This window comes from Saccostrea cucullata, unplaced genomic scaffold (genome assembly GCF_032062105.1).
Source record: "Saccostrea cucullata isolate Sc308-1 unplaced genomic scaffold, CSIRO_AGI_Scuc_v1 ctg978, whole genome shotgun sequence".
NCBI classification, from domain to species: Eukaryota; Metazoa; Mollusca; class Bivalvia; order Ostreida; family Ostreidae; genus Saccostrea; species Saccostrea cuccullata.
This window is the reverse complement of record NW_026940388.1, coordinates 1-15202: the sequence shown is the minus strand read 5'-3', so window position 1 is coordinate 15202 and position 15202 is coordinate 1. Positions and strand designations below refer to the sequence as shown.

The 15202-nt window shown below is 34.9% G+C and overlaps 1 protein-coding gene across 1 annotated transcript in view; it reads left to right on the top strand.

The window, feature by feature from the left end:
- The window catches only part of LOC134255325 (uncharacterized), a gene marked incomplete at its 3' end in the record, with an annotated part of 92696 nt that extends 77567 nt beyond the window's left edge, over positions 1-15129 (top strand). Inside the window, exons 58-67 of the mRNA XM_062737847.1 lie at positions 464-652; positions 837-905; positions 1334-1376; positions 1519-1676; positions 4551-4724; positions 6683-6892; positions 7032-7074; positions 7201-7370; positions 9081-9257; positions 14911-15129. Coding sequence (XP_062593831.1) covers positions 464-652; positions 837-905; positions 1334-1376; positions 1519-1676; positions 4551-4724; positions 6683-6892; positions 7032-7074; positions 7201-7370; positions 9081-9257; positions 14911-15129 — 1452 coding nt within the window. The remainder of the gene's footprint in view (positions 1-463; positions 653-836; positions 906-1333; positions 1377-1518; positions 1677-4550; positions 4725-6682; positions 6893-7031; positions 7075-7200; positions 7371-9080; positions 9258-14910) is intronic.
- Between the last annotated feature and the right edge of the window lie 73 nt (positions 15130-15202).

Below are 15202 nucleotides of genomic sequence, written 5' to 3'. Positions count from 1 at the left end.
TCTCCAGAATAGAAAAATTATGCTAAGTCAAACTGACATATAAGTATCCGCATGTAGTAAAGATTCAATTTTTCAAAACATGCCCCAGTGGGAAGGGGGAGGGAGAGACCACAATGGGAGGTAATTTTTTTTACAAAGTTGATGTGTAGGAATTTTTTTTTAATTTTCTTTAATAGTGGCTTTCTCAAATAGTTATAAACTCACCCACATCCGGTAACCGTTTCAATACTAAGCTGATTTGTGTTATTACCTTGCCCATGTGCTTAGGTGAGTGATGTGATACATAGGTTTCTTATCTTTATACTGTGCTATATCTGATCTGAAACACTAGTACTGTCTACTTTGACAAAGTTATGTCCTAGTACATGGGACAAGGTTTCACTGTACTCGTACATATAATGATATCCACCTAATGTGTGACCTTTTAGTTCCTGATAATCAATTGAACACGTTACCTTTTCAGAGTTTTCCTTAAGTGAATGGTACAAGAAAACATCTCTCTCCATTGGATCTGTATTATCAGCAACCCAACTTTCCATCTTGAAAGAAGCGCTAGGAATAACCAACTTTTTGTTGCCCAAAGTAAAACAATGTAACAGAATCTCATCTGCTTACAAAGCTGAATCTCCAGACCATGATGGATGGAAAATAGGTATTTTTATTGAAGTTTTAACATGTTTTAACTAGCTAGGTAACAAAATTATTTAAAGGAGTCAATCAAAAATGTTGAATATGTAGCATGTATAAGCACAGATTTAGATAAGTATTTAACAGAAAAAGAGGTTTGTTGCCAACTTTCATTCAAAGATTTGATTTGATCTGATTTTTTTTTTCAGACTGCCCATTTGCAATAGGGAATTTAGCAGAGATTAAAAATAGTTTACCCCTGAGTTGTCACATAAAGAGTCAGTGTACCGCTATAGAATGCTGTCTAGATCTACAGGATCCTCTACAACAAACGATTCACTTCTTCCTTGACCTTGACCTTTGTCTACAGACACTTAAAGTGGGAATAGAAAATTATGCATATGAGAGGACACTCTTCTCTTACTCCTATGGTATGTTTAGCTTTGTTAATGCAATGATGATAATATGTACAATATTAAAAAATAAAAAATGGTTACATTAAAAAAATAATTTACAGCTTTGTTAATGCAATGATGATAATATGTACAATATTAAAAGATAAAAATAATAACATTAAAAAATAATTTACAATCTTGTTCTCATTAACTGAGGTGTTTTTTTTTCTAAAATACAATAATAAATCTATCAAGAAAATAATGATCACTAAATCAAACAATTCTGATATATTACTCTTCTTCACTTGTAGGCAGCCAGGATTACTTCAAACTTGCAAATTTAGTATATATTCTGTAAGGAATCCCTTTTATATTTCATGTTTAATCTATACTTTGATGAAAAAATATTATTAATAAGATTATTTTAACCATTTTGCAAACATCCTTTGAAGATGTTTTATCGTATAATTAACTAAACAATAATTATTGTCTTCAGGTACCAAATTGATGAAGTAAATAAGACAGTTCTAAAACTATCCATGCGAGTAAAGATCTGTCTGGAAGAAAATACTTGTGTCTACGATGTTATGTTACTGGACAAAGTGGTCATTCCTAAACCAGGATGTAGCTGGGACTTAACTTATACCATACCAGGTTTGCTTTACTGTGGGAAAGCTAAGTTTTGCCACTTCAAGTACTGTATTTCAAATATATTACATTCTACAACTGTTGATTCCCCCTAAGTAAAAAACAAAACAAACTAGAGGTACTGTGAGCAATTAGCTCACTAAATGATACCCCCCGCCTCCCATATGAATAAAATGGCAGTGTCCATGTTTTGCTCTGGAAAATCCAAAATATATGTCAGATCAAAAAGTAAAATAGGAGGTGCACAAGGGCAATATGTAATAAAGATTCTGTGAAAGTTTCATCAAATTTCACTCAGTGGTATAAGAGGAGTTGCGGATAAGAGATGGGTACCCCAAAGCGTAACAGACGGACGGACGGACAGACGGAAGGACGGACGGACAGACGGACGGACGGACAGACGTACAGACGGACGGAATTAACGATTACTATATACCCTCCCGCTTTTCAAGCGGGGGGTATAAAAAGCAACAGGTTCAAATATAACACATGTGTAAGTTCAGGTTATATATCTCATTAAGGCAATATTTATATCCCTTAAAGGAGAGATTTACAGTTATACCTTGGCTTGTGATTCTTGGAGAGATTTACTGTTATACCCTAGCTTGAGATTCTTTCTGTTTCTCTGTTTGTAACAAATCTTTGTTGCAGTTTTTTCAGCAACAACCCATTGCAGATGCCTGAAATTTTGACACTGTTTACATGCATGTCATATTGTTGGATTCATTTTTGTACAAGTACAGTATCAAATTCTTGTTTATCTATGCATGCAAAATCTTATGCGTGAAAAGAAAAAAATACTTGCTTTGGCCTTCAACTCGACATTTAGGTATATCGACGACGTATTGTCAATTAATAATGATAATTTCCATTCCTACGTCGATACGATATATCCTGGTGAGCTTGAGATAAAAGATACCACAGAGTCCGACACTTCTGCTTCATACTTGGATATTCTACTTGAAAAAGACACAAATGGTAATCTAACAACCAAGCTATATGATAAACGTGATGACTTTAACTTTTCTATCGTCAACTTCCCTTACTTATGCAGCAATATACCTTCATCACCTGCATACGGAGTATATATATATCTCAGTTGATTCGATACGCAAGAGCATGCTCTACGTATAAACAATTTCTTAAACGAGGTAAATTACTGACAAGCAAGTTGATGAAACAAGAATATAAACAGTCTCGTTTAAAGTCATCATTTCGTAAGTTCTATGGTCGATACAATGACCTTGTCAGCAAATACAATTTATCATTGAGTCAAATGCTGACTGACGTTTTTCATACCAATTGTTAGTCCATTATTTATACACTGAATTCACGACGGATTTTTTATGCTATTTCCTGATCATGACAACGAGCACACGGCGGGTGTGACCGGTCGGCAGGGGATACTCACTCCTCCATGACACCTGATCCCACCTCTGATGTTTCGGAGGTCCGTGTTTGCTCTGCTCTTATTTTGTATATTGTTTAATGGACTTTGAGATTAAATGCTGTTCGTTATCTCCATATCCATCTTTCTGTACCACATTTTTGTCACAGTTTTCTCAGCAACTTGGTATTGCAGATTCTTAAAATTTTACCTCCCTTTGTTTTTGGTAAAACTGTGTATACCAAAATTTTGTCACAGATTTCCAAGAAACTACTAAAGGTAGATGCTTGACATTTATGCCATATGGATTCTTTATTTTTCTTTTTTTTTTTTTTTTTTTTTTGTATTTACCAACTGGTACTTATCTGGAGACAACCGCCTCTTTATTAATGCTGTCTTTACAAAATTTCCGAAACATCATAACTTGTAAATTCACATGAGAGTATATAATTATTCACATCAGTGCAGGGGTATTATTGGTGAGAATTGGCTCACAGACCTCTTGTTACAGTGTATGTATTCTGAAGTAAACAAAAGTATGATTTCCTCCTTAAAATATTTTGCTGTAATTGAGTCATTGTGCTCTAAGAGCAATGTCATCTGTAAATCGGGAAATTTTCGTGACTCATTATTTTTGTGAGATAATCAAATTGAATTAAAAAGCAAACTTTTGACATCTTCTGTTGCTTATTACATAATCTTTTATAATACTGAAATTTTTGCAAGCAGACTTTGTCAATGTAAAAAATACATATTTGCAGAACTAAAAAACACACTGAATTTTTGCTTGTAATTATTGTAATTAACAATATCCAAAAGTATTAACATTTACAGTAGTTAGAGTTGGTATTTAAAAACTATTCTTTTTGTTTGCAACATAGATGAACAATAAATTGCATGATATCATAAATTGCACCTAAAGAATAAGTACACTTATCTAGTTTATAAAAACTGTCCCCTAGTAAACTGTGAAAAAATAAAGCATAAAAATAGCCCCCAAATATTTATTAAACTATTCTTCAAAGTCAAAATGCCCCGTGGGGATCCAGGTTAGAATAGGTCTTCAGTACCCCCTTGCTTGTCGTAAAAGGCGACTAAATGGGGCGGTACTTAAGATGAGACCGTATAAACCGAGGCCCCGTATCACAGCAGGTGTGGCACGATAAAGATGCCTCCCTGCTCAAAGGCCGTAAATGCCGAGCATAGGCCTAAATTTGCGGCCATTCACCGGCAATGGTGACGTCTCCATATCAGTGAAATATTCTGGGGAGGGACGTTAAACAGTATGCAATCAATCAATCAAAGTCGAAATGGCAACTTCTGAAATAATAAGAATGAAAACTTATAAATTATGAAGAACCAAATTATATTGGTTGTTAAGAGGGGTCATAACAATTCACAAATTTCCAGTGATATTTAAGATTTGTCCTATTTATAAACCCGTTAAAGATTATAAGTGCATGAAAATTACAACTCAGCTTACTTTTGTTCAGACTTCTCACTGAAAAACTGGTACAATGACATTGGTGCAAGCATTGGTTCTCAGTTGTCCAACCTTAATGCTGCAAAGTTGTTGGAAGAGCTTGGTATTGCCAAATACACCCAGGAAATACCTTGTCAGAGGGCCGGTCCAGCATACAGTCCATATGTAAATGGATGGAAATCAGGTATGTATACTCGTAATTGCATATCTTTTGATTGATGCGTCTCAAATAAGCCTTTTTAGCTCACCTGAGCCGAAGGCTCAAGTGAGCTTTTCTGATCACATTTTGTCCGTCTGTCCGTCTGTCTGTCTGTCTGTCTGTCTGTCCGTCCGTCTGTAAACTTTTCACATTTTTGACCTTTTCTCAAGAACCACTGGGCCAATTTTGACCACACTTGGTACAAAGCATCCATGGGTAACGGAAAATTTAAATTGTTAAAATGAAGGGCCAAGTCCCCTCACAGGGGAGATAATCAAGAAAAGACAAAAATAGGGTGGGGTCATTAAAAAATCTTCTTCTCAAGAACCACTGGGCCAATAAGGCTGAAACTTATGTGGAAGCACCCTCGGGTAATGTAAATTCTAAATTGGTCAAATCATGACCCCCGCGGGTTGGGCGGGGCCACAATGGGGAATCAAAGTATTACATAGAAATATATGGGAAAAATCTTTGAAAATCTTCTTCTCAAGAACCACAGGGCCAGAAAAGCTGAAACTCATGTGGAAGCACCCTGGGGTAGTGTGGATTCTAAATTGTTCAAATCCTGACCCCCAGGGGTAGGGCGGGGCCACAATGGGGAATCAAAGTTTTACATAGAAATATATGGGAAAAATCTTTCAAAATCTTCTTCTCAAGAACCACTGGGCCAGAAAAGCTGTAACTGATGTGGAAGCACCCTGGGGTAGTGTAGATTCTAAATTGTTCAAATCATGACCCCCGGGGATAGGGCGGGGCCACAATGGGGCATTAACGTTTTACATAGAAATATATAGGAAAAATCTTTGAAAATCTTATTCTCAAGAACCACTGGGCCAGAAAAGCTGTAACTGATGTGGAAGCACCCTGGGGTAGTGTAGATTCTAAATTGTTCAAATCATGACCCCCGAGGGAAGGGCGGGGCCACAATGGGGAAGTTTTACATAGAAATATATAGGAAAAATCTTTGAAAATCTTCTTCTCAAGAACCACTGGGCCAGAAAAGCTGAAACTGATGTGGAAGCACCCTGGGGTAGTGTAGATTCTAAATTGTTCAAATCATGACCCCGGGGGGTAGGGCGGGGCCACAATGGGGAATCAAAGTTTTACATAGAAATATATTGAAAAAATCTTTGAAAATCTTCTTCTCAAGAACCACAGGGCCAGAAAAGCTGAAACTCATGTGGAAGCATTGTGGGGTAGTGTAGATTCTAAATTGTTCAAATCATGACCCCCGGGGGTAGAGCGGGGCCACAATGGGGCATCAATGTTTTACATAGAAATCTATAGGAAAAATCTTTGAAAATCTTCTCAAGAACCACTGGGCCAGAAAAGCTAAAACTGATGTGGAAGCACCCTTGGGTAGTGTAGATTCTAAATTGTTCAATTCATGACCCCCGGGGGTAGGGCGGGGCCACAATATGTATTAGAAGGGGGAAATCTTGTAAAGAACAATATGACAAAAGATTCTAAGGTGAGCGATGTGGCCCATGGGCCTCTTGTGTTTTCTCCATCAAAAATTTGAAATCCAAAATTGTGTAACTGTCTGTTGTTAGTCTTCAATATTACAAAAAGAATTCCAAAGCCCCTACAGCTTTTGCCTGTATATTAGGCCTATCTATTTCTTTGCTTACGTTATCTATTAGAATAATTTAAAAGTAAAAATAAAATGGTAAAAAAATCTCCAGCCAGGGACACTTCAAGGACACTTTCCTTAGCTGTTTCATTTTGTAATGTTTGCAGATCTGACATTATCATACATTTTAAGATATTTAATGTTTGAAATAAACAGGCTATATATTTAAACTTTGGTTTTCCTGAGTTGCATTAAAATTTGAAAAAAAATATCCAGAGACTAGTTCGGATTTTTTAAAAGAATAACATCAATAGACTTTGCATGCAGGCATGCACATTTCAATATTTAGACAATCTGTTTTGCTTTACAGATTGCCAGATGGACGTATTGACCAGTCCAATCACAGACTCTGTTTCCTGTCTCATTAAGGACACATGCACTGCAGTCAGTTGTTGTATGGACATTGACTTTCTACAGAGGTCTTTTGAAACTTATGTCACAGTCGATGCTTGTAACTACTGGATATTTGTAGGAATTGAGAAATTGTCGTTTAACATCAGCTTGGATGATATGTTATTTGGTTTGTATGATATTCTTTGATACCTTAACAACAGGACTCAAATATACCACAAATGTATTATTTTATTTTACAAACTAACTGTACAATATACTTATTAGATGGGTAGAATTTGGGCAGCTTTGTATTTTTTTGTTTTCAGGCACTGAGAACAAATTTTACTTAAACAGTGTGATTCGTATTGAGTAAGTGTTTCATACATACACATGCATATAGTGTGGCTATTATCAATAAAAAAAAATGTTTATTCTTACTATGAAGAGAAAAAATATATATATTGATTACTGAGTTTCAAAATATTTCTTACATAGCTACAAGATAGAAGATATGCCAACTGAAAGACAGTTTAGAGTATCCATGGGCTTGAAGGCATGTTTTGAGGCCTCAGATGACAATCAATGTATCATTAACATTGACATCTTCAAGAACACACTTCTACCCAAGAAAATCTGTGACTGGACAGAAGGATTTTCCACAGCTAGTATGAAGTTATTTATCACATGATTCAAAGTAGACCATTCTGAACCTGTTTAACTCACCTGAGCGGAATTTAGGCTCAAGTGAGCTTTTCTGATTTGTATTTTGTCGTTGTCTTAAACTTATAACATTTTCAACTTCTTCTCAAGAACCACTGGGCCAATTTCAACCAAACTTTCCACAATGTATCTTTTGGTAAAAGGGATTCAAGTTTGTTAATTGAAGGGCCACACCCTCTTCAAAGCGCGGGTAATTATGAATATGTGAAAAATTATGGGTATCTTTAAAACATTTTCATATTTTCAAGACAAATCTCATGTGGAATCATCCTGAGGTAGTGAAGATTCAAGTTTGTTCAATTTATGATTCCCCAGAGATATGGTGGGACCACATTGGAAGATCAAAATTTACCAATACACTGGAATATACATGAAAACTTTTTTAAAGAATCTTCTTCCCAAGAAAAGCAAAAGGTGATATGAATATTAAGCACATTCTCAGATACTGTAAAGTCAAATTTGTTCATTTCACTACTACTGTAGGTAGGGTAGGGCCATAATGGGCAATCAAAATTTTATAAGAAATATGTAGGAAAAATATTTAAAAACCTTCTCTAAATCAACAAGGCCATAATTTGAATAATGTAAATCACTTTTCTTTCGCGAGGACTTTATTTTTGCGTAATATGCGAGACGGTATGCTCGCGAAAATTTCATTCTCGCGTATAATAGAGTTCCTTAAGATTATATAGAGCAATGACCACAATTCGTGAAAAGTTTGTCTCGCTTATAAAGTGTCAATAACTGTCTCGCGAAAATAAGGTCTCGCGAAAATTAAGTGATCTATAGTATTTATATGGAAGCATCCTCGAGTAATGTAGATACAAGGTTGTTCAAATCAGAACTCTGGGGAGTAGGATGGAGACACAGTGTGAGATTAAATTGTACATAGGAATATATACTAAGACACCTTTACAAGTTTTCTGAAGAACAGCAAATCCATGATAAGTGATCCTAATGTGTATAGATTCAGGTTTGTTCAATTTAGTTTGCATTGTAACATGTCGGAAAAAATCTCATTCAATTTTCTTTTCAAGAACAGCAAAGTTATAAATGTATGCTATAGTGATATGGTGGCATTCTTGAGTGGTTTGAAATTCAAGTCCACCCCATAGTAAACTTCTAAAATACTGAGCTGATTTGAATTTCTCCCTAGTTTTTGTCCTCAGGTGAGAGATATGACCAAGAGGCCTCTTGTTAAATCATGAAAAAGCTAATGAAAAAGGCAAATATATATATATATATTATTACAACAATAACTTGAAAAAGTCATATCAAATCTCATTGACAGCTGCAGATCATCAGATCAGTCGAGATACTTCTGTCAATGAGACAAATGATACAACTCTTCAGGTCAAATTAATGTTATAATAATAGAGATGACATACCTTTTATAATTAACAAATTAGCTTAAAAAATTTTTGGGATCAAATATACAACTCTTGTCAATTAATTAAAACATTAACTTCAAGAAACTATTTGATACACAAGAAGAAATGACATGCACTCTGTGCTACGTCATCAGTTTAATTCAGATAGAGGTTTATTATGAATTCAGAGTGTGGTGACTTGGAAAGTTGGATCACACCAATTTTGCTTGCATCAAACCGACAGTAAAGTTGAGTAATACACATTTATTGGCATAACTTTATCAGATTTCAGTTTATCAGAGTGGTACAGAGATCTTTCCCTAACAGAGGGTTCCATTCTGTCACAGTTGAATAAGGACAGGCTTTTGGACATGCTGGGCATAAGGTCATACCTTAACAAGAACCCATGTTCCTTTACATCTACAACATACAGCCATGCCAACAATAAAGGATGGAAAAATGGTAGGTTCATAAAATTTAAGCCTACTCAAACCAAGCATTTGAGTTTCTGCTCACTTGAACAATATAAGCCTTTCTGATCAAAGTTTGTTGATCATCTCTTTGCTAACTGACATTTGTTGTTGTTTAGGTCATAAATCTCGTAAGTGACATCATACCACCTGTTCTTTTTTGCTCTGCATCTGTCAGCTCAAACTTCTAAATGATTTGAGCTTCTTCTAGTAAACTGCTAAATCGCTGTCAACTAATTTTAGCATATAGTATCTATTATTATTGCCTAGCTTACTATATAAATGGTAATTGGGCATTTTGAACGGTTTTATGATTCATTTTCGCTCACCTGAGCTGAAATCTCAAGTGAGCTTTCCTGATCAGTATTAATTAAGGTCTTCCGTCTTCACGGAAGACCTTCTAGTGATTCTACTGTTTCTTATTAAGGTCTTCCGTTTCAGACGGAAGACCTTCTAGTGATTCTACTGTTTCTTTTTATTTTTTTCCCCTTTTCTGGTCAGTAGGATTTCTCAGAGATGGCTGGACGGATTTTCATGAAATTTTCAGGGATGATAGGAACCAAAATACGCTCAGGCGTTTTTCATTTTTTCAAAATTCACTTCCGGTCGTCAGATATGTCCGATTTCCGCTTTTTTCAGAAAGATTTTATCCGAGTCATATCTCAGAAACGGTAAGAGATTAAGACACCAAACTTATATGAGTAATAGATCTTGATAAGTAGGCGAGCCCATTTAGGTTAAGATCGTCCGCCGTCACTTCCGGTCGTCACAGGAAGTGATCCAAGAAATCGAAAATTTCAACTTTTCTTTATTGAAATTTTTTTTGCATCACATAATAGCATCTTATTTGCAGTTTCGAAATATGTAAGTCCTGCCGGAAACAAAAACGACAACTTCCGGTTATAAGAGAAAAACTGCATGTTTTCAGTATTTTTCTTTCCCATAAATATTTTTTATAGATAAAGTATTTGTAATGATTTTTGGATATGTTATTCAGACTGCAAATGTCTACAGTAACGTCAAATATCTTCGTAAAATTCACTTCCGATCGCGTGAATTCCTGTCCTCAAAATGAGAAGTTATCATAGCTAGATCTCGTAAACGGTAAGAGATTAAGACACCAAACTTACAGGAGTGGTAGATCTTGATGTGTTAACAAAAAAATTAGGGATAAGATCGTCCGCCGTCACTTCCGGTCGTCACAGGAAGTGATCAAAAAATCAAAAATTTCAACTTTTCTTTCATGAAACGTTGTTTTCATCACATTATAGTATCGTATTTGTAGTTTTAAAATATATCAGTCCCCACGGAAACAAAAACGACAACTTCCGGTTATAAGAGAAAAACTGCATAATTTCAGTATTATTCTTTTCCATAAATATTTTTTATAGATAAAGTATTTGAAATGAATTTTGGATATGATATTCAAACTGCGAATGTCTACAGTAAAGTTAAATATCTTTGTAAAATTCACTTCCGGTCGCGTGATTTCCTGTCCTCAGAATGAGAAGTTACCATAACTAGATCTCGTAAACGGTAAGAGATTAAGACACCAAACTTATAGGAATGGTAGATCTTCATGAGTAGGCAAAACCATCAGGGATAAGATCTTCCGCCGTCACTTCCGATCGTCACAAGAAGTGAATAAAGAAATCGAAAATTTCCAATTTTTTTTATGAAACTTTTTTTGCATCACATTATAGTATCTTCTTTGTAGTTTTAAAATATATCAGTCCCACCAGAATCAAAAACTTCCGGTTATAAGAGAAAAACTACATCATTTGAGTATTTTTCTTTCCCATAAATATTTTTTATAGATAAAGTATTTGTTATGATTTTTGGATATGTTATTCAGACTGTATATGTCTACAATAACGTCAAATATCTGTTTAAAATTCACTTCCGGTCGCGTGATTTCCTGTCCTCAAAATGAGAAGTAATCATAGCTAGATCTCGTAAACAGTAAGAGATTAAGACACCGAACTTATAGATATGGTAGATCTTGATGAGAAGGCAAATCCATTTGGGTTGACATCGTCCGCCGTCACTTCCGGTTGTAACAGGAAGTGATCAAATAAATCAAAAGTTTCAACTTTTCTTTATGGAATATTTCTTAGTAATACATTATAGCATCTTATTTATAGTTTTGAAATATGTCAGTCCCACTGGAAACAGTAACGACAACTTCCGGTTATGAGAGAAAAACTGCCTAAATTTAATCTCATACTATCCCATAGATCCCTTTTATAAAAAGAGTAATAGAAATGATTTTAGGACATGTTATTCAGACTGAAATGTCTAGAGTAACCTCAAATATCTTTTCAAAAAAATACTTCCGGTCACGTGATTTCTTGTCCTCAAAATGAGAAGTTAAAATTACGAGATCTCTTAAACTGCAACAGATCAAGACACTAAACTTATATGAATAACAAACCATGAAGATTGGGCAACAGATATAGGGTAAGATGCGTCCGACGTCACTTCCAGTCGTCATAGAAGAAAGAATTAATGAAAATGATTTTTGTAAATGTTATTAAATTATATGCCTTTTTTAACACATAAAATCTCATTCATGCAGATAAATAGAGGAGAACGGAAGACCGTTTTTGTTGGTCTAGCAACAAGAGTTTCTAGTTATTATTTTTTTTTTTCCCAAAATTTTGTGCAGGCGATATCTCGAAAACTATTCGGTGGTTTTCTATGAAACTTTCAGGAATTATGTGTCATTATATGAACTTTGTTCATCAGAAGGAAAATTTGGAATACTCACCTTCGGTACCAAGTTATTGACATTTTTCTGATTTTAAAATGGATTTTTGTCCCCCCCTTTTTTACGAAAATGGTCTAAGATATTAACTGGAGACTTCTTAGAGATAATAGATGATGACTTTTAAATATGTGAAATCACCTTTTCGTGTGTCGTTAGTACTTCCGGTTGCTATCGGAAGCGAATTTAAAAAGTCCGTATTTTCTAACTTTTTTGTTTTTCAATATTTTTCATTTATTTTTGGAATGTTAATAGAAACCGTTCTTATAATGCTAAATATATAATTTGTTTGAACATTCATAAATCCTAACTCCAGATATTAACATTTAAAAATCTGAAGCGGGTCCAATATGGCTGCTGCCTATGTCAACTCCGACATTTCGCAATAGGGGTTTTCAGAGGCAACCAAGCGTTTGCTTGAACGAAAGTAAATAAGGATAAATGAAATGTAAAGGAATACTGGGATTATCACGATTTAGTTACATTGCAATTCTGTGTCAATCTAAGTTTAAATCGATGGTCGTCTCAAACGTCTTCTACAATTGGTTTTGGCTGGTTCTCAAAGAAGAAAAAGAAAAGATTAAATGTGCAAATGAAAAACATACCTACTATCATTTGTTTTGTGGAAAAAACAGATCTTAAATCATAGATACAAATAATAGTTTTAAGAAACAATATCGATGTATATAGTAAGTATTGAACGTATCCACTGTTTTGCTCATGCACACTTGAGTCATATTAAACTAATAGGAAAGACAAACATAGTAAAACTATTTTTTAGAAGAATTGAGTTTATATTAATATTCTTGTCTCAAAGATAGATTTAAGTTATTGAACATAAATGGTATCTGATTCCTTGGCCGTCTTAGGGCGACACATGTTTTTCGGCGAAACATTTCAAACTTTTCATGAAAGTTTAACTAAAAGGGACAGTTCAGTATGGGGATAAACAGAAAATTTTTAAAAGTAAAAAAATTATAGCAGTTTCGCTGATTTGATGTTACTTATCCATTTATGCATAGAATTTGTAAATGTGTTGAAAACAATTTCTTTACCTTGAAATTTTAGCTATCAGAACGTTCTGTTTTATTTCCATTGAAGCTATCACACCTATTTAATTGGACATTCCAAAGAAAAGGCGCGAAGATTTACTTGTGGCGTTTGGTGCAAAATTATTAATAGTGACCGCCTTTCATTATTCTAAGACAGATGTACTGTTTCAGAAGTATATAAAAGTAGATTTAGAAGAGCTGTGGTCCCAATAGCGTAATAGTAAGCGCTTTGGATTTTCATGCTGGCGACCCGGGTTCAATCCCCTTTGTTTCCATGAAAGTTTCATAACTTTTTCAGCTCGATTTTGCGGGGGGTTTTTTCAGAATCGGACGGAAGACCTCTCGTTGCTCGCAACGACTTTTTTTCTAGTTGTCCTTCCCTTTGTAAACTTTTCTCAATTTCATCTTCTCAAGAACCATTAGGCCAATTTTAGCCGAAGTTGGTAAAAAAAAAACATCCTTGTGTAAAGGTTAGTTTGATATAAATGTAAAAATAAAGGGCTTTTCTTCCTTCCTAGGGGAGATAATCATGAAAAGACCAAAATAAGATGGGGTAATTAAAAATCTTCTTAAGAACCACTAAGCCAGAAACGTTGAAATTTATGTGGAAGCATCCTGGGGTTGTGTAAATTATAAATTCTTCAATTCATGACCCTCAGATGTAGGACAGGGCCGCTATAGGGAATCCAAGTTTTACAATGAAATATAAAGTAAAAATTCTTCTCAAGAACTACTTAGCCAGAAAAGCTGAAACTTAAGTGAAAGAAAGATATGGAGATAACGAACAGCATTCAATATCAAAGTCCATAAAACAATACAAAATAGAGCAGAGCAAACACGGACCTCCGAAACATCAGAGGTGGGATCAGGTGCTATGGAGGAGTGAGCATCCCCTGCTGACCAGTCACACCCACCGTGTGCTCCTTGTCATGTTCTGGAAATAATGGAAAAATCTGTCGTCAGTTCAATATATAAATAATGGAAGCATCATGGAGGTAGTGTAGGTTCTAAATCGTTCAATTCATGAACTCGGGGTAGGGCGGGACCATGGTAGGGATTTCAAGTTTACACTGAAAATATGTAGGAAAACTCTTTCAAAGAAATTTTACTGAAGAATCACTAAGTCAGAAAAGTTAAAGCTTATATGAATGCACCCTGGGGAAGTGTTCATTATAAAATGTTCAAATCATGGTCACTGAGAATAATGCAAGGCCACAATAGGGAATCCAGGTTTTACATTTAAATATATAGGTACACTTTGAAATCTTCTCAAGAACCACTGACTCAGAAAATCTGAAACTCATGTAGAAGTATCCTGGGGAAATGTAAATTCTAAATTGTTCAATTTATGATCCCCAGGAGTAGGACATAGCCATAATATGAAAATCAAGTTAAATATTATTGAAATATATACTATAGGAAATATCTTTTAAAAACTTCTCAAGAATCAGTGACCCAGAAATGCTGAAATTTAATTATGTGGAAGCATACTGGGATAGTATAGATTCTAAATTGTTTAATTCATGACCCGCTGGGGTAATGGGGGTTGCAATAGGGAATCCAGGTTTAACATAATCAAAAAAAATCAAATATTAAATATGTATGAAAATCTTTAAAATCTTCTTAAGAACTACTCTGCAAGAAAAGCTGAAACTTTTGTGGAAGCACCTTGGGCTAGTGTAGATTCTAAATCGTCCTAATCATGACCCCTTGGGGAATATATGGAGTCACAATAGGATTTAAAAAGGGGAAAATCGGGTCAAGAACAACATGGTCAAACTTACTCTGGTGAGCAATGTGGCCAATGAGTCTCTTTTTTGTTTCAGAGTGCAAGTCAGGCCTGACATCTAACTTGCCAGCCTTACCATCTACAGTCAAATGTAACATACCTGACTACTGTACTGGAATAACTTGTTGTGTGGCAGAAAATTCTGTATTGAGGCATCGTTTTACTGTGGGGGTCAAACTTGATGACTGCAACCACATTCTGATATTCCAAATAGAGAAACTAAATATTGAAATTGCTCTTAAGGATTACAATTTTGGTAATCTTGCTTTTCAGACTACTAAGTATTATTATAATTTACCAATGATTTGCCTCTTTCTTTGTAGGTGAAA